This window comes from Canis lupus, chromosome 6, assembly GCF_048164855.1.
Source record: "Canis lupus baileyi chromosome 6, mCanLup2.hap1, whole genome shotgun sequence".
Taxonomy (NCBI): domain Eukaryota; kingdom Metazoa; phylum Chordata; class Mammalia; order Carnivora; family Canidae; genus Canis; species Canis lupus.
Genome location: NC_132843.1, coordinates 70,648,320 through 70,673,498, shown reverse-complemented (window position 1 = coordinate 70,673,498; position 25,179 = coordinate 70,648,320). Strand labels below are relative to the sequence as shown.

Here is a 25,179-nt window from a genome sequence, read left to right as displayed (position 1 = left end):
TCCTCACCTCACCCTTGTCCCCTTGCCTCTCCTTGACATCTGGCCTGACACCTCCTTCAGAATAAAGAGTTTTAAAGGGTTCTGGCCCCGGGGGGGGGGGGGGGGGACTTTGGAATTCAAACTTTCACTTTCTGCCAAGAGCTAAAATGCTATTTTCCATCTTGATCCTAATTTCTCCCCCATGGACTTTGAAGAACCCCAAACCCATGGTAAGCCATCCCATGCTCTGGTTGTGTTCAGTTTCTCTGTGTTGTCATGGATCAGCCTGAGGTAGAACCTCAGAGGAGGCCAGTTTTGCCCATTGAGCATCCCTTCTGTGTTCCCGTAGTGGCTCTAACCCCAGACGCTTCCCCACTTGTCCTCTCAAAAACTGCTCTTAGGAAGGAATTCACACGGAGGCTTCAAGGGCCAGTGGGGGATGAATGCTAATAAGGACCACTATTTATTGAGTTAGACAATATGCTCAACACTTCACATGCATTATCTCATCGAATCCTCACAGCAACTGTTATCCCCATTTTACAGATGAGGAAACGGAAAGCTGAGTTGCTTGCTCTATGTCACACACCACTGACCTTTCTAAAGGATTCTGAGCAGGAGTGGATATTTGTGTGTGTGAGAGAGAGAGGAAATAACACACCATAAAATCTACTGTTATACCCATTCTAGAGAGTATAAAATTCAACACATTCACAATGCTGTGACCATCCCCACTATATAGCTCCAGAATCTTCATCCCCCACAAAGTAAATCCTGTATCTATTAAGCATCACTCCCTACTGTCCCCTCCCTCCAGCCCCAGGCAACCACTAATCTGTCTTTGGATTTGCCTCCTCTGCATATTTCATATGCCTGGAATCATATGGTATGTGGCCTTTTGTGTTTGGCTTCTTTCACTTAGCATCATGTTCTCAGGATCCATCGATGTTGTAGCAGGTACCAGTAACCTCATTTCCTTTTCACAGCTGAAAAACATCCCACTGTATGGACAGACCACATTTTCCTTATCCATTCACGTGTTGATGACCAGGTATGTGTATTTTAACAGAAAGATAGCCTTTCTTTTCAAGGAATAAATCTCTAATGTAGGATGTCAGGCATAACATCAAACTGGGAGATAGGAGTTGGGAGCAGGTATCTTTCTCAGAACTTTCTTTTTAAAAACAAATAGGGACAGGGATCCCTGGGTGGCGCAGCGGTTTGGCGCCTGCCTTTGGCCCAGGGCGCGATTCTGGAGACCCGGGATCGAGTCCCACATCGGGCTCCCGGTGCATGGAGCCTGCTTCTCCCTCTGCCTGTCTCTCTTTCTCTCCCTCTCTCTGTGACTATCATAAATAAATAAAAAAAATTTACAAAACAAAACAAAACAAATAGGGCAGCCCCGGTGGCTTAGCGGTTTAGCTTCGCCTTTGGCCCAGGGCGTGATCCTGGAGACCCGGGATCGAGTCCCACGTCGGGCTCCCTGCATGGAGCCGACTTCTCCCTCTGCCTGTGTCTCTGCCTCTCTCTCTCTCTAGTAAATAAAAATAAAATCTTTAAAAAATAAAAACATTGAGAGAGCACAAGTGGGGGGGGGCAGAGGAAGCAGCAGACACCCCTCCCTCCCCCCGCTGAGCAGGGAGTCTGACATGGGACTCGATCCTAGGACTCCCAAGATTATGACTTGAGCTGAAGGCAGACACCTGAGCTGAAGGCAGGCGTTTAACCTACTGAGCCACCCAGGCACCCCCTTCTCAGGGCTTCCAGTAGCAATTTAGAAATCACACATTCTGTGGCTAGCTCTGTGGGAGTGGCAATAAGCAGGAGGTCTAATGGTACACACCCCCCATAGGTGTTATTGCTTCCAAACCACTTCCGCATGGTAGGGAAGTTGCTGCAGGAAGATGTTTTCCAGGCTCTTGGAATTGAAGATGACATCTCAGCCCCCTACTTCATTTCACTAGGGAAGAAGGGAAGAAAACCGAGGGTCTTGAGAGAGAATAACGAAGTTCAGCACCCAGGCTATTTGTTCTGTGGAGTCAGGCCAATGATACCACCTCCATGTCTTCACCTGTGAAACGGGGCGGTAACAACAGTACCAAACTCAATGGATTCTCATGGTCGTGTGTTGGTCATGTGTGGAACATAGCGTGGTACTGAAGCGATGCAGTTTTATTTTTTAAGAGTTTATTTTTTTATTCATGAGAGACAGAGAGAGAGAGAGAGAGAGGCAGAGACACAGGCAGAGGGAGAAGCAGGCTCCATGCCAGGAGACCGACGCAGGACTCGATCCCGGGCCTCCAGGATCACGCCCTGGGCCAAAGGCAGGCGCTCAACTGCTGAACCACCCGTGCCGCCCAGCGATGCAGTTTTAAATGTCATTCTCAATGGCTGTGTTTACTGTGTTTACAGTGTTTACTGTGCTTTTATGAAAGGGCAGGCAAAGGGCCAAGGCTGCCAAGTCTAGGTTTGTGGATAAAATGAAACCATGGTTCAAATGTAGCACATCATCTTACATTCCTACCGATTTTGTCCAGTTGCTGAATCTTTTGAATTTGAGGTAGGAAAAAAAAAGGTCCCCACACAATATGTTTCCATTTGAAGTTTTTGAAGTTTTTATTTTGATACCCACCTGAGTCCCTGGCAGGGTGGACCTGTCCTCTGTGGGGGTAGTGGGGCGTTTGTGGGGACAATGGTGGCCCTGCCCCGAGGGGGTGTCTGGGGGATGGGAACAAAGGGGTATGTGACAGTGACAGGTCACAAAGGGCAGCAGAGGATAAATATGGCTGCGCTGGGGTTTAGGCCAAGAGAGTGGTCACTGCAGTCTCTCAGGAAGATAAAAAATCCGGGGCAGAGGTGAGGTGGAAAAGCCCACCATCCATCTCTACACCCTTGCAGAGATTCAGTCTGAGGTCCAGGCACCCTACAGCATCCCCTCTGCAGTCCTCAGAGCCCCCACCCCGACCTCTGCCATCCCTCTGGGAGGCTCTGAGGCAAAGGGAGGGCCTGTGGGGTGGGGTGGGGTGGAGACACCTGCCGGAGGGCCACGCGTGGGGCACAGGAGCGCTGCTGCAGCCTGTGCCGAGGAGGCTGAGGAACAGAAGATCCAGGGCCCCCCGGCCCTTGCCATCACTGCTTGTCACACGAGGCAGTCATGAACACCGAGTCCCTGCTCCCCTACCACACGGCCCAGAGCGGCTCGGGAGTGGGCATGTTCAACACCACCATGGGGAAGCTGCAGCGACAACTGCACAAGGGAGAATACGACATATTCAAGTATGCGCCTATTTTTGAAAGCGACTTTATCCAGATTACCAAGAGGGGAGAAGTCATCGACGTGCACAACCGGGTGAGAATGGTGACGGTGGGCATCGCATCCACCAGCCCGATCCTGCCGCTCCCGGACGTCATGCTGCTGGCCCGGCCGGCCGCGGGCTGCGAGGAGCACGGGCGCGGCCAGGCCGCCAAGGGCAAAGGCCGCAAGGCTGCAAAGGCCTTGGAGCTCACCAGGCTCCTTCCCCTGAAGTTCGTGAGGATCTCCATTCACGACCGTGAGAAACAGCAGCTGCGCCTCAAGTTCGCCACGGGCCGCTCGTGCTACCTGCAGCTGAGCCCGCCTCTGCACGGGCGGGAAGACCTCTTCGCCCACTGGGAAAAGCTCATCTACCTCCTGCGGCCACCGGTGGACAGTAACAGCAGCACCTACGCCATCCCGGCGGGGGACATGCTGTGCATGCCCGAGTTTGAGGAAGAGGACGGGAGGAGCGCGGCAGGGGCCGATTTCCAAGGGAAAGGGGATCAGGACCAGGTCAGCATCCGGAGCCTCCACGTGGTCTCCGAGGTGGCCGGGGCCACCTCTGCCGCTTTTGCTGGCGGGGAGGGGCCCCCTCGGGACGCCCACAAACCCTCCCGGAGCACGCACGCTGCAGAGCTCGCCCTGGGGTCGGCGGCAGGTGCAACGGCGGCGGCGGCGGCGGCGGGGACAGCGGCGGGGTTCGCGGCGGCGATCGCGGCCGGCACCGCGGCAGGTGCACTGGGCGTGGCCATCACCAAGCCTGGGGGCGCCCCCAGCGCGTCCCCCAAGAGCGCGGCAGCGGCCGTGGCAGGTGCCGCCAAGACCCCGGGGTTTCCTTCGGACTCGTCCACCAGCCTCTCCCCGGAGCCCAGCAAGGCCCTGGCGTTCGCCGGGGCGGCGGGAGAGGCGGCGCAGGACGCGGCGGCGGCCCGGCTCACCCAGGCGCGCAGGGCGGGCGGCGCGGCGGAGCCGGCGGGGAGGGGCCGCGGGCGCCGCAGGGAGCGGAGGGAGCGCCGCGAGAAGGAGCGGGCCCGCCGCGGGTCGCGCCGCCGCAGGGCCGCCGACAGCCGCCACAAGGCCTCGGGGGACAAGGGCCCCCGGAAAGCCTCCAGCCGGGCCTCCGCCGGCCGCAGGGCCGCGCGCGAGGACCAGGAGCGGGGCCGCCGCAGCCCCGGGGACGCCCGGCGCGCGCAGCCCTCGGGCGGCCACGCCCCCGCGGCCACGGAGTCCCGGACCTCGCACAGGTCGGGGCGCAGCGCGTCCACCGCCAGCTCGGGCTCCGCCCGCAAGAGGCTCAGCAGGATCGGCGTGTTCCTGAGGAACGTCAGGGCCAACCTCGCGACGCGCACCGTGGCCTCCGCGCGCCGCCGAGGCGTGGACGCGCTGGCCAAGACCGCGGAGGGGGGCGGCATGGAGGCCATCCTCGAGGCCGCGGAGAGCGGCCAGCTGGCGGGCGCGGGGAGCGGGACACACGGCATCCTGGAGACAGTGACCTTCGGAGCCCATTCGTAGGACCCAGAGCTTTCGGCAGCTGCACAGAGCAGCGGGGCTCGGGGGAATACCCCACCCCGGAGACCCCATTCCAGCTTTCCTCCCTGCAGTTGAAATTAAAAAAATTAAAAAAAAAAAAACAAAACCAACATAGCATCTGAGAATGGCATGCTGCGTTCTGTCTGAATCTCGAAGTCCTGCAGCCCAATAGTGACCTCACAGCGGGTTCTGTGAGGTCCTGCAGTCCAGTTAGTGACCTCACAGTGGGCTCTGTGTGAGGTCAGCCGGGCTGCCACCCGAGACCCCAGGGTCTAGTCGAGGGCAGCCCCCACCTCACACCCATGCTCAGAGCCAAAGGGGTGCTTCATCTTGCCCCCAAGGCCTGTGTGGCTTGGTCCTCAGGGCCACGGTTGAGAGTCCATCAATGGCCTGGAAAGCTCTACCTCCACCATTTCTCTGTTTTTATAAACCCAGGTCTGGGAGGTCCGCAGACCAAGTAAGAGCAGGTTAGTCAATGGAGGGAAGAGGGATAGAGCAGCATTTCTTGCGTTGAAGAGGGGTACAGCAGCATTTCTTGGCAATCAAAACAGGGAGGATTCTCAAACAGACTTAGCAAGTTCTTTCCTTGGTATATATACCTTGGAGAGACGCCTGTTTTAAGACGCTTATAGAATGTTTCAAAACACTGCAAGTGGTCCAAACTACCATCAGCACAATTGATAATACACTAGAATGTGAATAGAGAGATTGACTATACATTGACAAAGTTATTTGAACTGTTCTATAATATTCTATAGTCAATCTCTATGTCAATGTATATTGACATGTATAATGTATGTTATAGAACACTTGAAATGACTTTGTCAAATAACTGTGACAAAAACAAAGGAATAGTAAACACAAAACTCGGGACAATGGTTTTCTCCAGGGTGGAAAGGCAAGACAGGGTCACAAGGTACACACAGGAGATGTGTGTCATAGTGCTTTCACATTACGGCAGAATGGCCCTTAGACTTGCTGTGGCAGTTATGATGAAGTTACTGCTTTGGACACACCTTAACCAATGCCTTTTCCTTTAAATTGGGTTCTGGGTTCTTAATCATCTATACCTACAATAAATGGATCTATACCTACCTACAATAAATGGATCTATACCTACAATAAATGGAATTTAACTCCTTTGTTTAATATCTCTATTTTACAGATACAAACACTGAGGCTCAGAAAAGTTAACTTGTTCTTGGCCCCACACAGTAGAACCTTTGCAGAACAGTGATCTGCTTCTTTATGCAAAGCATTCCCACCCCTATGTTCCAAAACTCTGCATCAAATGTACTGGATTAAAGGCAAGGAGGGATGGGAGCTGGGAAACTCCTGACAGTGAGCCGCTGTGAGCTGGTTTTTGAATTCAGTGAGCTCACAGCCCTCAGCTGGCCTTATCTCGAGAGTGTCCAGACCACCCTTAAGCAGCATCTGGCTCAGAGTCTTCTATCCCTAGCCTCTGTGTGACCTGCACTACAGACATAAACAGACCTCCTGCCTGGGATTCCAGGGACCAGTCTGGAATCTCCCTATAATCCTCCCACAGACACTAATTAAACTTTGGTATGGAGAAACCATGTAAAAAAAGTTTCTGGGGTTCAGAAAACAAATCCTTAAACCTCACATGAAGTCACAGCATCCGTGTTGCTTGGACCTTCAGTGTGTGGCTTCTATTGGTAAAGGGAATGGTGGCCATGGGATAGGGCACTGGTGAGGAAGGAAGACAGAGACCCATATACATCCATGACTACTTCTGGCAAAACAAAGTTTGCAACCCCAGGATGGAGAACTATTGGAGTGAGTCAAGTTATTCTTAAAGAATAGAACATGCCAAAGATTAGATACGATACGGATTGGCCCTTGGAGGAAAACAAGTTCAGAATCATTAACCCAGAGTTTCAGAGAAGACTAGGAGCTGCAGGGAGACAAAATTAATGGTTTACTCTTAACCAGCTTTTCCCTGGACTCAAGGTGGGGAAGTTAGAAAAAGATCACATCACATTCCTTTGATCTTCTGATTTCCACACAGGCAAGTGCAGGTAAACACTAGTCTGGAAATAAAGACATCTGCATAGCATTTCTCTGCTTAATAGCACTTAGCCGGTTAAAGTTCTTTAATGTATGTGGCCCCTTCTGATTCTCACAGGTCTCCACTTTGCCGATCAGCAAATGGGAGTTCAGAGCATTTAAGGGACTTGGCCCAGGTGGAGGTGATGGTGCGGGGAAGGATGGGGCGACTCCTTTCACGTATCACCTACTGAGTGCCAGCTCCGTGTCCCACGGGGAGCTACAGGGTGGATGGAAAAAAACTGGAAGGGCTTGGGTAATTATCACAACTCTGAGGGACAGATACAAGGAGATACGCCTGTTCAGGGCACGGGATCTGTTCAGAGGAGGGGTTCCGGGGCATGGGAAGGAATCTTGGGTCAGGGAAGGGCTCACAGAGGAATGGGCAGTTTTAAGGATGAACAGGGCTCTGCTGGTGGAGGAAGTATGGGAGCCAAGGGTAAAGGGTGGAGGAGGTGCAGGTAACAGAAAAGAATGTGTGCAAAGTACAAAGACTTGAAATAGCACGATGTGTTGAGCAATTACAGGTATTTCAGTATTGCTGGTTGGAGCGCAAGGGGAGAAGAGGGCCATGAGGCCACAGAATCAGGCAGCTGGATCTTCGGGTACCTGGGGCCCTGTGTGAATGTCCTGGACTTGGGGAGCCATTGAAAGCCAGCGCCTGATGGGAATAAGTTCTCTCTGGCTCCAGGGTGGGCAGCTGATGGGCAGGGGGCTGTCTGGAGACAGGGGATCCCCCAGCAAGCCATGGCATTAATCCTGGCCAGACATGAGGAAACCTGATCCTGAGCGGCAGTGTTCCCCACAGAAGGGGGCAGAGCCAGGAGATGCTGAAAAGATGGAACAGGACAGTTTTCCATCCCACATCTTGAAAGACAGGGAGCTCATTTGTAGGTTCAGCACTCATCTAAAGGAGGTGGAACTGACCAAAGGAGAAGTGTCCTGCCCCCTTGGGGACTGGTGGTCAGTAAAGGGGATGGCAAGTAGAGAGGCTCATGGGAAAGCAGGGATGAGTGTGTTAAGATATAAAACAGCTTCTAGGTGGCTAAGGGGTAAAACATCAGGATAAGGGAGCCAAAGGGAACTGGAGAGGAGAGGAGAGGAGAGACTCCCTGAGCGGCTCCTTTCCCACGGAGCCCTCCTTCTCTGCGCAGATGACTCGCCCGATAGAGCCCCTTGTGGCCACATCCTGGTACTGCAGGCTATCGCTTGAGGGATGGGAGCCAGGACTGAGGCTGAGTGGCAGTCACCCCTTCCCTTTGTCACACCACAATTAGCCTAATGCCAATCCCAGAGGTGTGAGCTGGTGGGGGAAGGGCCTGAGTAATGTATCCCATCCAGGCAGCTTGGCTCCAAGCCTCTGGCAGGGGAGTGGCAGACTGTGGAGAGGCCACAAGACCAGTGTCCTGGAAAGTTGGGGCTTCCAACTCAAGGGGACAATGAGTGACCATCAAGAATAGGGGTAGGGGGAGTTAACGTCTGGGTCCCTCTGCAGCCTAGAAGTCATTCGAGGAACAATCTCGAGGCGAGATAGGAAGACATTCATGTACACACACACACACACACACACACACATCAGTAACACAAATCAAAGTGTGGTGGTGGCCTTGGGCAGTGTACAGAAAGAGACATCATGGAGAAGGGAAGATACAAGCAGGGAGATGGATAAAGAAAAGGACTTGGGAGTTTCGGGGTGTTGGGAGATATTTCTAGATGACAGACTAGTACAGTGTACCCAGGATGTCATGTGTTTAGGGGATAAGGTGGGGGACAGATGGAGGTGATGGGAAATGAGTCTGGAAGGGGGATGACACCACGGCATAGAGGAGAGACTGGGGATGCTGCACAAATCCCTGAACCCCATGATCTTCATTACTGCAAATGGGACCTTTAATCCAGTGGTGAGGGGTATGTAGAGTTGGATTTTCCTGGAGCAGAAGAGCAAGAGAACTTTACATGTGCTATGGAGGTTCATGTCTTCCCACACTAAGTGGGTGTTTCCCATAAAGTGTGCTGAAGTAGTGATACCACTTATCCTGGGGGCGCCTCGAGGACCCAGCCAGTCTGCTTTGCCTTCCGGGAGCCCCATCTGACACCCCAGGATGCTGTCCCAATGTTGCTATTTTCTACATGTGCCACGAGCTGCAAAAGATTGGGAAAGATCTTTCTAGATATGCCCATGTGTGCACACAATACAGCTGGCAGCAAAGAGCCACTGAGAAGCACCTTCCTAGGAGGGCTGGCCTGTTACTGGTCAGTTGCTACTGACCATGTCACCCCTGTTTCTTTCTCCCATGGACATTGTCATAGCCCCAGCACCTTGCCATAATGCAATTCACAATGGTTTAAGGAAAGAGAAATTAGAAAGTTTTTCATACGCTTTTTAAAAAGCTAAATTAGTTTTTTAAAGACCCATCCTGTGCTTTGAGAGCATGTCAGGAAGCTCCTGTTTTTAACATTTTAGTGTGAAATATAACATACATACAGAAAACCCCCACATAGCTAGCACCAGTGATGAATCAGAACATTGGAAAAGCCCCCCCTCATGTTCTCTGCCACCCAGGGTAACCATTATCCTAACTTCTGACGTCATAGATTAATTTTGCTTATTTTTCCACTTTAGGTAAGTGGAATCACATTGTATTGACTCTGATTTCTTTCCCTCCACATAATAGTCATGAGATTTGTCTGTGATTTTTCTGACAATAATTCATTCATTCTCGCTGCTATATAGTGTTTCATGACATAAATATACCACAATTTATTTATTCATTCAGCTGTTGGTGGGCGTTTGGGTTATTTCCAGTTTTTTGGCTAATAAGAATAGTGCTGCTATGAACATCCATGTGCAGATCTTTTGGTAAAAATATACACAAATTTCTGTCAGGCATATACTTAGAATTGGAATTGAATATATGCATATGTTCAGTTTTAAATGATATCCCTCAGTGACTGTGCCATTACACACTCCCACCAGGAATGCATGAGAGCTCTGCTTGTCCCACATCCTTGCCAATATTTGATGTTGCTCATCTCTTTCCTTCTAACCCATCTGGTTGATGAAGTGCCTTTTATCCCTTTCTCATAAAAATATACTTTTTTAAAACATAATATGGTGACCTATAGAAAATGGTAATTTTGTTATAGTGTCCCGAATGGGCAAAGTTAGAAGTTGCCTTCCAAATTAGTTTTGAAATCTCACACATCTCTGTGATCTTAAAAGTCTTGTTCATACATTTTTTAACGGTTTCTCATTTTAAGGAAGCTTATCTTTTTATAAGCCTCTCCTGCCATCCTTTTGCTTTATAACAAACTACCCCAAAACTTTGTGACCTAAAAAATGATTATCTCATAGATTCTTCCACATCAGGAATTTGGGCAGGGCTCGACTGGGAGCAGTTTCTTCTGTTCCTCTTGGTTATTGAATGAGGTGGATCAGTAGTCTGGTCCAGGGAGTCAAAGAGATCTTCATTCATACGTGTAGTACCTTGAGGGAAATGGCCATAAGGTGGGACGCCTCCATGTGGCCTTCTGCATGATGGTCACAGGGAGTCAGACTGGCTTCCCTCAGAGCAAATATCTCAACCTAAACCTAGTGGAAGCTGCTTCTGACTGAACCTCAGAAGGCACCCAGCGTAACTGCTACCACACTCTATTGGTTATAAGTGAGTCATAGGGGCAGCCCAGATTTAAAGGGAGAAAAATTAAGCTCTGCTTCTTAAGTAGGGAAATGACAAGACCACATTGTATAAGGGCATGGGGGTGGTAATAGTATTGTGGCCTTCTTCGGGAACTGCAATGTGCCCCTCAACAACCCCATGCTCACAAAGTCAGCCTGGCCAGGACGTACCTGAGGAGCCCTGAAGTAATTGTGGCCACTCCATCTTTCATACTTTTCCTCTCCTTAAATCCCTCTCGTGTGTTCCTCCCTCTTTTTACTTTATTTTCTTACTCCCTTCTTTCCCTCCGCCTTTCAGGTCACTAAACACACAAGGACTCCCACTGGACATTTCTTCCTCCTCTTTTCCCCATCCCTCCCCACATATCTTCAAGTTCTTTGACCCCCAGGGAATAGAGTATTGGGACACCTAGAACCACAGTATGACAGGCCCAAAAGGATCTTGACTAATCCCAGATGTGCTTTACATATGAGGAAGTTAAAGCCTAGCAAGGAGAGGGGGCTTTCCCAGGGTCCTCCTTCAAGTAAGCAGCAGAGTTCTCGCTAGCGCAGCACAAAACCTAGCTAACAGTGAGTCTCAAAGAAGATCAACAACTTTTCCTTCCATTTCTGACTTCCTGGAACTAAAGCCATTTGTTTCTGTTTCACATGCATTGCCTCACCATTACAATGTCCTTTTGGCCTCTAAGTCAAGGAGCGAAACTAACGCTGGCAGGCCTCTGTTGCCAGAGAGGCCTGGCCCAGGCCTGGCCCAGGTCCCAGCCTTCAGAGATGGATGGGGGTCTTGTGGTTATAACATGTCAGGATTAGCACAACCAGTCACCCTGAAAGCCAACTGACTGCACCTGGACACGGTTGTTCCTTTCTGATGCGGAAATTCAAGAATCCTCTAAACTTGACTAACAACTAACAACCGGTGTGGAGCTTTTCTGGGCATCCAGGGGTAGTGACTTTAACTTAAGCTGATGATGATGAAAGGCAGGCTAAGGATAAATCTGACATGACATAAGGCAAGAAGACACAACTCTCTGGCCAGGCCCGAGAGACAGAAATGTTGTTAGGTCAACTTCACTTGGGGGGAGGTGAGGGCCCAGAGGGCAGATCAAGTGGGGCTACCAGACATCCCATAGCATCAGGCTGGATTCCAAGGGAGAAGAAAACACAAGGGGTTGGCCTGTTGCTTTGGGATCTCGGTAGTAAGGACATGGAGAGTAGCCTGTTAAGAAGACTCTCAGAACTCCTTGTAATCCACCAGCTTGGCGCTTCGGCCACAGGATAGCAGCTGTGCAAATGGGGGATAAGCTGAGAGTGTGACATGGGTGTGCTGTCAGGGAAGTCACCGTGCACCAAGTGTGAGAGTCCTGGAGGCAGGCTGTGTCTGTGTTGACAAGAAAGGGTCCACCAATCATTCTTGCCTCCAGGCACAGTATGTCTAGAGGATTCCATCCTTCCCTATGGCCTTCCATCCCATCCTTCCTGCAGCCCTTAGCCTAGCTGACTGACAGGAGGCCCAGGATGAGGAGAGACACCGCTAATGATGCTCAGCCTGCCTTGCCCACAGAGGCCAGACCAGCAGACCCTCCCCAAGGCCCCTGACTGCCAGTGGTACGGTACAAACAAGTCACGCAAGGTCTCACGCCTTTCTTCTTGCTGGGGTCTCTTTCTCCAGCTCGTCTGTACCTTCCTGACAAATAAAGGAGCAATTTCTCTTCCTTCATGAGCAATTCTCATTCCTTTGCCCCTCCTGGAGAGAGAGGCGAAAAGGGAAACCACATCACTGCCAGTGTCATTTCCCAGCTTGTGGTTGGCCAGAGCCGGCGCCTGGCCCTCATCCACGCGGCCTGCTGCTGTGGCTGCATCAGCTGGAGCTCAAAGCCTACAAGCAGCTGCCACCCCGGGCACAGGGCCAAGAAACTGGGAGCCCACCCCGTGTGGGCTGCAGTCTCTTCCCTGCATCTTATTTGGTTGGGGCTGCCACGTATAATGACAGTAGTATCTGCTGAGGGCTTCCTCTCTTGGCAGCCACAGTTCTAAAAACTCTACAAGGGCTATTGTGTTCGGCTCTACAAAGTCAGCATAACTATTCCCATTTTACAGATGAAGGAGCTATGAGGCATGGACGAGTTCAAATCACTTGCCCAAGGCCGGCAGGGGTGGCGCCAGGATTAAATCCCAAGGGGTCTCTGCCCTCCTGCCCCCCTCATGAGCTGACTCGGTGGAGGTCGTGGCCTCAGAAGGTATCTGACTCCGCACCGTGGTGAGCGGCCAGCCCACGGCCAGGGTCAGTCAGTGAGCTCCGTGGCTTAGAACACTGGCCACCATGCCAGGTACCCCCCTGGCCCTGGCCCTGAGGGTCCCTCCATTTCCCTCCACTCCTCTGCGACAGAAGCACCTTTCATTCAGGCCCAGGGTGTCTTGGCCACTGGAGGAAGGAGCTGCATACGTGGGCAAAGTGGTTTGTGTCTTCTAGTTCCAACCTGCTGACATCTGTCTTACCCAGAACCACTATAAAATCTGTCATTGGCGCTTTCATGCTGTGACACCTCAGACCATCCCTGGGCAGACCCTGAGCAGACCCACCTTTCTGGGCCCAACAAGAAGGCCTCGTCTAACAGAGAGGAAAGAAATGACCCTCAGGGAATCTGCAGGGCCACACACTCGCTGACTTTGACCATTAACTTCCTAGATAGCAAGGGTCGCCTGGGTGGCTCAGTGGTTGAGCATCTGCCTTCGGCTCAGGTTGTGATCTTGGGATCGAGTCCCACGTTAGGCTCTCCGCAGGGAGCCTGCTTCTCCCTCTGCCTGTGTCTCTGCCTCACTTTCTGCATCTCTCATGAATGAATAAATAATATCTTAAAAAAAAAAACAACACTCCTGGATAACAACTGTCCACTCTCCCTTCTAACTAGCCACACAGTGTTTACCCACCCATTCTCGCTCCCTCTTACATTTCCCCTCTCTCCCTTTCTCCCAGTGGTCTCTCTCAGTCTCCCTAAATCTCCCTTCCTTCCATCTCTACCCCCAGCTTCGCCGCTCCCTTCTGACCTTTCCTTAGATCTGAGGGCCCCTCCTCACTAGCTCCTGTCCCATCTAACCCCTCACATCTGAGTCATGATGACTCAAAGTCCCTCTCTCAGGCTCCACCACATTAAGAATGAAGCTTCAGTGTCCAGAAAACAGAGGCCCCCCCCAACCCCACCGACGGAGTTCTCAGTGAGCCCAGCATGAGGATCTGCAGGTCAAGTGGATGACAGGACCTCTTGCCAGAAGTCAGGGTTGCCACTCTTGCTTCTCTCAGTGGGGCACAAAAGCTGAAGATCATTTGCATTAATGCTCTGGGTTTCTTTGACTCAGAGTCCCAAACTCCAAAGCATGCTAATTTTATGTAAACTGAATGCAAATGAATATAGAAAATTATGCGACCCTGAGTTTACTGGAAATCAGAGGCTTCCCTGACGGGAAGACTCACAGAAATTTTGGAATCTACTTCCCAAGAGAAATTTAAAAATAGAGTGGCCTCCAGTTGGGGGTTGGGGAGGGACATAGCTGGAAGTCATTCAGAGGAAGGAACACGGTCTGGATTTCTGTGTCATTTCTAAGTGACCCAGCAAAAGTCAGAGGAAGAGAAAGCATCTGGCCACCAAGCCTTCCCCCTTTCTCCTCTCTTGGCGCTAAGCTCTGGTTCAGCTCCATGCCCTGCCAAAACCACCCTACGGTGTTCATCTTGGAGAGCAGAGCATCCAGGACATTATGGCATTTTTGGAAATGTGCGTTTTATTTATACCCCACTTCCCATGACAACACTACACTATTCTCTTCTCCCCCTTTGCATTTCCTATATTGACCTTCTACTTGTTCCTCATTGGATATGGCTGGTCAAGTAAACAGAATGTTCTGGAACCTGGCCAGGGAGAGTTAGGAACTCTGGATTTCATATAAAGAACATCTCAGAGGATAGCTCCTGAGGTCAATCCAGGCATGAAGCCTTAGGCACCTCATTTCCCGGAGGAGAGAGGAAAGGACCACTCTGAGAAAGGACAGAGAAGAAGGTGGCCCCAGAAGCAACAGCCCATTCTTCGGACCCTAAACTGAGATGTTCTGACTAACCTCAAAAGGGAGTAGCTGGCCTTTTCTTAAATATTTCAAGAAAAGGGAAGATTTTTCCAAAATATTTCCCAGAGTCTACTAAGTTTCATCAGAGTATTTTTTCCTATATTAACAAAAATGTCTGGTGTTGTCCTGGCAGTCATTTTCTTCTGGTTCTTTTTTCCAGTTCAAGAGCTCTTGACAGAACCTTCTACTGCTCATTAGTATCCATATTCTCCTTTTCTTTCTAGGCAGGTGTTCACCTACATTTCCCAGCATTCCTATTATTATAGACTGGCCATGTGACTGAGTTCTGGCCAATGAAATAGAGACAGGGATTATTTTTGCCATTTCCAGGCCTGGCCCATCAAAATCTTGCAGAAGGTCCTTCATCTGCTTTCCCATCACTATCTGGACAACCCAGGGCACCACAAAGCCACATGATTAAGATGGAAAGAACTTGGTCCCTGAATGACTCCATGGAGCGGATCACCCTTCACCCTGCCCTTTGCCACCTGCCCTGGACTTTGACTTGGATGCACATAACTTCACTGTTTAATCCACTGAGATTTTAGCTTATCCAGACTAACCATATGGTGAAGGCAAGATCTGAAACCAAGTCATCAAACTCCAAAGACCATCCTCTCTCGTTAAGCTATATTGCTACACAATACAGCGGAAGTATAAAAGTGGAGCTACAAAATATTGTCTGATCTCACAGCTCCCCTCTCTCCCTCCGTGCTTCTCCCACAACCAAAAACTAGAATCCTAAAGATTTTAGAAGAAATTGAGTAAACAAAAACATAAAATCAAGGAAGCAATCCACAAATATTTGTTGACTACATACTATCTTCTGAGCATACACAAAACTACTTTTGTTGCTATATGTCTGGAGAAACCTTTTTTATCATTCATGCCAAGAAAGGTTCTTCCTCCACCCCTGAGGCTTCATTTCATGGTTGTAGAGTTATGGATTTGGAGGACATGGAGTACAGTCATGGTCCTATGAAAGCATGCAAAAGCCATCATCATGATTTGCAGCTCACCACCGAATCCTGTCATCCCTATCCCAGCCAATGAGAGTTGAGTCAGTGAACAAGGACCAACCACACTATGATCACGGCAAGAAGAAATGTATATAATCAATCAACCTCTCTAGCAGAGTAGCAGCTAGCCACCAACACTCACGTGGACCAATGCTCCTGGGACACTTGGAGTCGGTGAACCTTGTCCCACCAACAAGCACTGCCAGATGTCAGAACCCTGCTGCCTGCCCATCCAGCCAGGGCTTCCACCCAAGATTTTCCAAGTTCACATAGGGTCCCAGCATCAGGCTTGAGAGCCTTGAAGTCACAGCCTCTGCCTTTTGATCTCCCAGATAAGATAGGGTGGAGGTGGACGATAGGGTGGGAGGCAGGTAGGGTCCTATTCTTTTTATTTTGAGAAAAGATTTTTTTTTTAATTTATTCAAGAGAGAAGGAGAGAGCAAGCTGGAGGAGGAAGAGGGATAAGCAGTCTCCAAACTGAGCACAGAGCCTGACACAGGGTTCAATTTCACAACCCTGAGATCGTGACCTGAACCGAAATCAAGAGTCAGACTCTTAACTAACTGAGCCACCCAGGTGCCCCCATCCTATTCTTTTTAGCAATGTGATTCTTATCCTTGATTCTCCCTCTCGCTTAATGAGCTGTTTGGGGAAAGTCTGATTTTTATACTTGGGAAGAAGAAGAATATAAATTTTCAATCTGAGACAATTTTCATCTAAAATACTTTATTTTACTCAAGTTTCATATTTTACAGATGGGCAAATAGAGATTCAGAGAAGCTTAGTAATGGTCCCTGACCACAGCGGCAAAAGTTAGATTTGAACCCAGCGTTGTCTGATTCCAAAGGCCTTGCTGGTTGCACTATGCCAGTGTTTCTTAAACTGGGCTGCTCTTCAGAATCACCAAGAGAATAGTTAAGAATACAGTTTCCCAGTCCTGACCGCAGGCTTCTGAATCCCTCTCCAGGGGCAGGGCTCAGCAATCCTTGTTTGCACTCAGCCCGGGGGCAGATAAAGATGAGCCAAACTGGGGCTACGCCCCATTGTGCCGTGCAGTGGGAAAGACCAGAGGGTAAGTTGAGTGGGGACGCTGAGAGAATGAACGGAGAAGAGAATGGAAGGGGCCTTCTGTGCTGTTGCCCAGGGCTGGCCCTGCCCAAACACTGGCGCCTGTCACTTAGTAGTTGAGATCCTGACATTGGGCCTGGAGGACAATTAATGACATCAAGAAAAGGCCTTTCCAGTCAGCTGTTTTCCTTACATCTCTACTGTGGAAAGGGAATATCGTGCCTGTGGAATTCAGCTGCAAAGAATCATCTCCAGATCTATTTTTAATAGATCTCCAGAAATGGAGAAAAGCCTGTCAAGGTTCAGAATGTGCTCATCATTTTCCTGATTCAGGAAAACTGCCTTGATTTAGTGCTCATTGCTTGTAAGCCTGCGCTCACAGACAAATTGGCTGAGTGTGAGGTATGCGGGCAGTCGGGGAGCTTCAGCTGGAGACTGTGTCACAGAGGAATCCAGATGGCAGGAGGGCGGGCTCCCTTTCTCTCACTCTCTGGTTGTGCCCAAAGTTCAGAGCTGCCTCAGGCCTGGAGGTCTGAGCACCTCTCCCAGAGCTCCTGGTGGGAGACTCGGGGATGGTCCCTCAGGAGGCTATTTAGAGGCCTGAAAATCTGAGGGAAGAAGTGGTTTTAAAGATGGTTTGGCGAACAAGGGGTGGTAGAAAGGGAGGTGGGTGGGGGGTGGGGGTGAGTGGGTGACGGGTACTGAGGGGGGCACTTGATGAGCACTGAGTGCTATTCTATATGTTGGCAAATTGAACACCGATAAAAAACAAATTAAAAAAAAAGGAAGGTACATCTGAAAAAAAAAAAAAAAGATGGTTTGGCTTTCTGCTCCTCCCCATTGGACATTTTCTGGTGCAGTGCCAGCCATGTCCTGGAGACACGACGGTGAAGGTCAGAGTAAATGGGTTTGACCATATTGGGCACCTGGTCATCAGGGCTGCTTTTAACTCTGGCAAAGTAGATATTGTCACCATCAATGACCTTTCATTGACCTCAGTGACATGGTCTACATGTTCTAGTATGATTCTACCCACAGCAAATTCAACAGCACGGTCAAGATTGAGAACAGGAAACTTGTCATATGTGGAAAGCCCTTCTACATCTCCTAGGAGCAAAATCCCAAAATGAGGTGATGCTGATGCTGAGTATGTTGTGGAGTCCACTGGGGTCTTCACTATGGAGAAAGCTGGGGCTCACTTGAAGGGTGGGGCCACAGGGGTCATCATCTCTGCCCCTTTTGTTGATGCCTCCCTGTTTGTGATGCGTGTAAACCATGAGAAATATGACAACTCCCTCAAGATTGTTGGCAATACCTCTTGTACCACCAACTGCTTGGCTCCTCTGGCCAAGGTCATTCATGACAACTTCAGCATCATGGAGGGAATCATGATCCATGCGATCGTTGCCACCCAGAAGTCCATGCGATCGTTGCCACCCAGAAGTCCATGCGATCGTTGCCACCCAGAAGACCATGGATGGCCCCCCTCTGGGGAGCTGTGGTGTGATGGCCAAGGGGCTGCCCAGAACATCATCCCTGCTTCTACTGGCACCACCAAGGCTGTAGGCAAAATCATCCCTGAGCTGAATGGGAAGCTCACTGGCACAGCCTTCTGTGTCTCCATCTCCAACATGTCAGTCTCCTGCCACCTGGAGAAAGCTGCCAAATATGATGACATCAAGAAGGTGATGAAGTAGGCATACCCCCTCAAGAGTATTCTAATCTACACTGAAGACCAGGTTGTCTCCTGTGACTTTAACAGTGATATCCACCCTCCCACCTTTGATACTGTGTCTGGCATTGCCTTCAATGGCAATTTTGTCAAGCTCATTTCCTGGTATGACAATGAATTTGGCTATAGCAACTGGGTCCACATGGCCTCCAAGGAGCAACAGGCAGCCCCAGTGAGAGAAAGAGGAAGAGAAAGGCCCTCAGCTGCTGGGAAGTCCTTGCTCCAATTCATCCTCCAACACACTGAGACTCTCCCAACCTCTATGGTCTCATCCCAGATCCCCTGAAGAAGGGGAGGGACATGGGGAGCCCTACCTTGTCATGTATCATCAATGAAGTATACTGTACCCAACAACAAAAACAAAAATTGATTAAAAATGTACAGTGATTGTATTTGAATACTCAAGTTCTCAAGTTGGAAGTTCAACCAATAAGAGAATGTTTCATTTTAGATAATGTGATAACCACCATTGTTGAGTTTCTTTGCCAATGTTGAGTGTGAACCAAGAGAAAGGGCTGAAGTATTTAAAATGTCTAAATTGCCTAAATGTAGGAAAGGATGTTTGACATGCCTTAACTTGATGAACCTCTTTACTAAGAGTAAGGATGAATCCTACCCTGAAGCCTCCAGCAAAGAGGTCACTTTGTACCAATTAAAATCCAGGCCATCACTTTGACATACCCTGTGGCTTTGCTGTCTCTGGAGCCAGGAGCAGCCTGCCCAGAGCTTTCAAGGCTCAGTTGTGCAGCATCAGGATCCAATTTCACATCAATGAACACGGCAGGAGTCAGCCCTGGTTGGGGGCATTGTTCACATGTATGTGTTTGTGCTACGTGTCCACAGGTGAGTACACACATCCACATCACTCACTGGCTGGGAGCTCTCTTGTTCCAACCTTCCTTCCATCCCAGACCTGGATCCCTGTGTTCAGGGATGGTGGGATTGATGCTGCATGAACTTGTGTTTGACTCCTTTTAACTGGAGGTCATGTGGATGACCAGAAGTTGTGCCTCAATATAATAGAACTTGCTAAATCCAAGACCACTTGCTTTTCTCAGCCTAAGCGATTCAACCAGGTATAATTGGTGCCCATATGGAACCTTTGCTCCCATCGGTATGCTCCCTGGGTGGCCCATTAGAGAAGACCCAAGGGAGAAGCAGCTGCAGGTATGATCCCTCTCCCCAGTCCAGCTTCCTCACAGATAATGTTCCTTCCACTATTTGTTATTTGTTTTTAACCATATTCTTCTAATTCCTTGAAGGTGTGAATAGCTAACCACACTGCCAACTTGGCTGACACAAATAGGTATTAGTGTTGTAATTAAGTGAAACTTACCCAACAGTTATAAGACTTGCAAAATGATAGGAGGCATATAAGCATTACTTTGCTTCCTGGTAATTAATTCTAGTGGACGTAAATAAGCTCAACCACTGCCTTCCCGAGTACTGTACCTCTCAAGCTGCAGACTTAATAGAGGCTTTTCAAATTCTTAGATATTAGCTGGATTGTCTGGTTTTGTGTTGGCGGGACACCAACCGACATTTCTTTCCTACTGGAGGAGAATCTCCCAGCGTGTAAGGTCTCGGTAGGTGGCTACTTTAGAGACTAAAAAGGCCAGGCACTCCTTGTCTTTGCACCCAGGTGTCCAGGTATCAGCCTGATTCAGTACAATATGTGTGCCAAGACTTCAGTGTTGAACAAGTGACACAACGTGCAGAGGCAAGAGAACTCTTTCACAGTGAGGAGGGGTCTGTACCAGGCCATTCTGGCTACAAAGCATTTGTTGTGCTTCCTGCTTCTTTCCTGCAGACTCGTCCCATACCTCTTTCCAATAAATTCCCTTTCTGGTTACAACAACCAGACACTGTTTCTGGATCTTGCTCCTGAAATCACTCCCTCAGTTGTGGCAGGCATTATCCTACCCAACAGCTGCTCCACCCCTTTCTTGCTATTGGAACCATACGTTTCATTTGTTTGTACTTCCAGCTGGTCCAAGTGAATGGATCATGATTGTCCAGTCCCATCCTCTTGTCCAGTGACCTGTAACTCAGTTCTGGCCAGAGACCCAAAAGGAAGCTGCTAGATGGAAGCTGATTGTGCCCCTCCCCCATTTTTCCTCCTTGAGAAGCTGCTACAGGAGAAGGGAAGGTTGGAGCCCCGGCAGCCATCTCGCCTCAATGAGGGGACACCACAGCAGTCACGAAAAAGGCAGAGAAGAGAGAAGAGTGAGAGTCCTTCATGACCTTCTAGAGGCACCACACCAATCCCAGAACTACCTTCGTGTCTGGTCTTGTGGGTTTGCTATAATGAATCAGCCTGTCATTTAATTCTTTATTCCAAGTGTTGCATTATTTGCAGCTGAAACATTCATATACGCTGATTCACTGAATTTCACTGTTTTCCCAAATAATTAATCACACGTTATTGAGGCTAAATGAGATCTGTGAGATCAGTTAGCTTTGAATCACTATGTAACAGAAGAAGCTGAAGCAGATGCAGAGGCAGAACCAGAAGGAGAACCTGGACCTCTTTAGTTTTACCCCATGGCAGATTCCCCAACACCCTGAAGACTGAGAACCCACAGCAGGGCACTGGTGGGCAACTATAGGGACAGAGCCTGAATCCTAGTGTCTAAGTGTTGTTGGGCAAAGGGGCAAAAAAGAAGAGCAGAGTGGGCTGGGCTTAGGCAGGTCTGTGGCCAGAAACACCTGAGACACCAGAGCCTGAAGAAGGATGAGATGTGTTTCCAGGTCTTTCTGGCAGGGCTCACTCACACATACACACAGGCAACCCTGCCCTTGTCCACACCACCCCCCAACATGCACACACACTTTTACCCTGAGCTCCACTTCCCAGCCTCTTGAGCCTGAGATCTCCAGTTTCCCTACGCCTGGCATCAGAGTCCTCTTCCTCTCACAGATGAGTGCTTTTTGTAGTTTTTGTTGGTTTCATGCCCTGTATTTTGCTCTACTTCACAATTTTTCTTGCCACTGTGCTAGGGCCAAAGATAGCTTGAGGAGAAGCTAGAAATTAACTTTCGCATCCGCAAAGCTGCAAAAGAGTGAACCGGACCTAGTGGGGATATCAGCCAAGGAAAGCAGCTAGCTGGCAGAGATGCCGGTGTGCTGTGATTTCTTCAGAAAGACCCCTCTCCCCCAACTGCTACCCCAAATCGTGCTTCCTTTGCCTGGGAAATTGGTGCTAAAATTCTACCATTAGAGATACAATGGAAATATTCCTAGGAGACAAAATGCTCCATAATACTCCTCAAGGTGAGTGAATTTTTATGATCCTATCAAGAGGGTAGACATCGAGAGGGATGGGAAGGATGTGATGGTTAGTTCCATGTGTCAACTTGACTGGGCTTGTTCTAGGTGTTTTTAGATGAGAAGGACATTTAAATTGGTGGACATTGAGTAGAGCAGATTGCCCTTCATAATGTGGGTGGCCAGCTGAAGTCCTAACGAGAATAAAAAGACCAACTTCTGAGCAAGAGAGAATTCTCCAGCCAACTGCCTTCAGATTTCATCTGCAGTACCAGCTCTTCCTGGTTCTACCACAGATGGTCTTTGGTCTGGAACACGTGCATATATTATATACGTACGTGTATATTATATATACGTGTATATTATATATATATATATACACATTCTATTAAATCCATCCCTTGGGAGACCTAAAACAAGTGGTATATACCAGATATATTGGAGTGTTGAGGGTAGCATCAGAAGACTCCTTTCGTTATACAGGATAGTCTCTGTAAGTAAGACTGTCCTGCTGACAGGGCACACACAGGCGAGCAAGAGGGCAGTGGGGACAGTTGCATCCTTCCTAGGGGAAACATTGGGGGAGGGGGAGGGCTGGGAGGAGGATGGCAGGTATGTCAGGCCATAGCGGAGGACCTGAGCCATCAGGGTAAGGAGTGGAAGTTACAACAGTGCAGCCACGAAGGAGTCACTAGAGATTCTTGAGGCAGAGAGTGGCATAATCCAAACACTAAATCTGGTGGCCATGTGTGGAGGGACAGAATGAGGGAACTGATGTCAGGGACCCCAGGGAAGACATAGCGAAAGGCTGAGTGTGGGCATGAAGGGATGGTAGAAAAATCATGAGAAAAGAACAAAGCGAAAAAAAAGAAAAAGAAAAAGAAAGGAACAAAGTAGAATCCAAGTGGCCAGGTCCCCAAGGATATGATGGGGGAATGTAACACTATGAAAAGAAGCTAAAAAGTGAGGCCAGGGAACTGGTATGTGGGGAAGAACCAGTGAGTATTAGGTGCTGGTTGGTCACCCAAGTGGAGATATTACTGCAATTATTATTGGCCAAAACACATTGAGAACATACCCTCTACCAGGCACCGTGTTAAGCCCTTTGCATGCATTATCTCATTTATTCCTCACAGCCCCCCAATGGGCAGATGCTATTATTATCCCCATTTTACAGATGAGAATATTAGGGCTCTGAGAAGCTAAGTACTTGCCAAGTTTCCACAGTTAATAAGAACCCAGTTTTCTTACTCCAAAGCTCCTAACCACCTCGAGGCTTTGGCACTTGAGCAAGAGGTCAGAAGCTGGTCCATGGCCATGGGAATGACAAGAAGGGTCTGAGGAGTATCTGGGACCTCCAAGGAAATTTGGAGAAGGAAATGGACGGGAGAACTAATCTTTATTGAATACCCTTAGACTAGTCACTTAGCTATTACTATCTGTAAGTTAGCCTTTAATCAGACTCCTAAGAGCAACTTCCCCCTTCAGCAGCAGGATCATAGTGGGGTCTAGAGTTGGTGTCCATGTGCCACCAACAGCTCACTAACCATGGCGTGGAGTCACCCTTACCTGAGCATGAAGGAGGCCCCTCATACCTTCTACTTTCCGCCTCAAGTCCCCAATTTCTATTTTTTTCGAACTGGGAGTTCTTTTCTAGTTGTGAATCTGGACAGCAGATGCAGAGGTGAGGGGAGCAGGTCTGGGGGTCACTATAGTTTTTGGTTACTCCCTGGAGAACTTCAGTGATAGTCTGGGATGGAGACAAAAGAGCTGAGAGGATGGCCAGTGAAGAAGGGGAGATGTTGGAGACAGAGAAACAGGGAAGGAGGACTTGAGGGCATTGGGGCCGCAGAAGCATTCGCCCTCTCTCAAGTCTCGCTTTTATCCACTCACATCTCCACGCTAGGCTTTTTGACTCCCTTTTCATCTCCTAAAAGAAAAGATACTCAAGAAAACACTTGAACTGAAACCAAATTGATCCCCTTTCCCTTGAAGCCGACCCCATGGCTCTTTTCCCCCCGGGTACGGCCATCAATGCCTCCTCCTTCCTCATGCACATCTCTGCAGGAGCCAAAAACAAACCATTCGCCTTCAGAAACTTCTCCTTCATCAGTCCTTCCCTGTGACCCCATGTGAAAAGACGTGAACCTTAGGAACCTGGAACAAAATTCCTACCTATCTTCAGTCTCGTTCATGGCCTGCAAGTAGAGATGGAGATGAATGGGAGTACCCACCTCAGTCCTTCCTGCTTTGAGTCTGCCTTCCTCACCCAGATCTGTGTTCCCAGCACACCTGGGGCTCCTGGCAAGTGTTTGTGGGATAAATGAATGAATGAACAAACATGAAATGAAAGGTGTCAAGGGAAGAGACTGCTGGATGGAGGAGCCTCCAGTCTCCTTGGCTGGCACCGTGGTGAGTCACATGGCTCTCCACACTTCCAAGGAAAAGCTCTGAAAACCATTAGCTTGGACTCCGGCCCAGCTGGCATGGAGTAGATTTTAGTCAGCCTGCTGTGGAGGTCATACACTGGATGCCCATCCTTGGACCAGTGGCCTCGTTTCTGGTACCCAACACTCCTAGCCAGATCCAGGCTCAGACCTTCTGGCTATTGTCCTGTTTGGGCAAGGCAGTGGGGTGGAAGCTCCCAGCAGGTGGGCACTTGGGCTCACCACCTGTGTACCCTCAGGGGCAGGATCACCATAGGTGGTGGGTGGATGTCAAGGGGGAAAAAAATAGCTCATTAGATCTGCCAGCATTCTGAACACAGAGCCGTCATTCAGGTCACACAGCAGCTCAGGGAGGAAGATGAGGAAATAAACATGGGCAAAGAAGTTAACAGACTTCTTGAAGCCTGCACAGGTATTTTGGTAGAGACCCAGGATTGGTTCAAATCAAGTCTTTTGTTCCAAAGGCCATGTTCTTTTTTTCAACCATGAAAACTCAAATGGATCTGGAGCCTAGAAGAGGGAACCATGGTGTCCCAGAGTCCAGGCAGTTAGTGCTCACCCCTCTCCCCACCCAGGCTGAGTCGTAAAGGGCAGCAGCTCCTTTTAGGCTTCAAGGTGGCTCACTGACATGTTGCTAAGACTGGGTCTCTGCGACCTCTCAGATGCCAGGATGGGAAAGAGAAGGCTCCTTCTGAGACCTACAGGGCCTGGGTAGGGTCTGGATGCCAAGGATAGGCCTCCTGCTTCTACCTGAAACCCCGAGGGTCTCCTCCTCTTGCTGGGGCCTGGGGCCCATAGCAAACAGCCAGAGGTCAGGCCATACTCATGCTCTGGAAGGACCCAGTGTCCCATGGGCGAAAGGAGAGGCAGAGCCAAAGAGCCTGGCAAGGGAAGACCACTTGACCCCAAAACAAGGTGAGCACATGGGCCAACCCAGCCTCTCCAAGCATGCTCAGGTGTCTGAGAGGCAGCTTGAAAGG

The 25,179-nt window shown here is 49.6% G+C and overlaps 1 protein-coding gene, 1 long non-coding RNA gene and 1 pseudogene across 3 annotated transcripts; all 3 read left to right on the top strand.

Annotated features, from left to right (window-relative positions):
• Nucleotides 1–17: 17 nt before the first annotated feature.
• LOC140635860 (uncharacterized) lies at nt 18–2,091 on the top strand. 2 transcript variants are annotated; one of them, XR_012033168.1, is made up of 3 exons: nt 18–209; nt 966–1,030; nt 1,832–2,091. It is a non-coding gene; the product is annotated as an uncharacterized lncRNA (long non-coding RNA). The 2 variants fall into 2 exon arrangements; XR_012033169.1 differs by having other exon boundaries at nt 20–209; nt 1,944–2,091.
• Nucleotides 2,092–2,766: 675 nt separating this feature from the next.
• GARIN4 (golgi associated RAB2 interactor family member 4) lies at nt 2,767–4,910 on the top strand. The gene has a single exon (XM_072831128.1). The coding sequence runs from the start codon at nt 3,134–3,136 to the stop codon at nt 4,784–4,786; it is 1,653 nt and encodes a 550-aa protein (XP_072687229.1). The 5' UTR covers nt 2,767–3,133; the 3' UTR covers nt 4,787–4,910.
• Nucleotides 4,911–17,741: 12,831 nt separating this feature from the next.
• LOC140635859 (glyceraldehyde-3-phosphate dehydrogenase-like) lies at nt 17,742–18,877 on the top strand (annotated as a pseudogene).
• The last annotated feature ends 6,302 nt before the right edge of the window (nt 18,878–25,179 follow it).

Bases quoted from the DNA above. Each gene is read 5' to 3' on its own strand.
- GARIN4 (XM_072831128.1), top strand. From the start codon at position 3,134: ATGAACACCGAGTCCCTGCTCCCCTACCACACGGCCCAGAGCGGCTCG.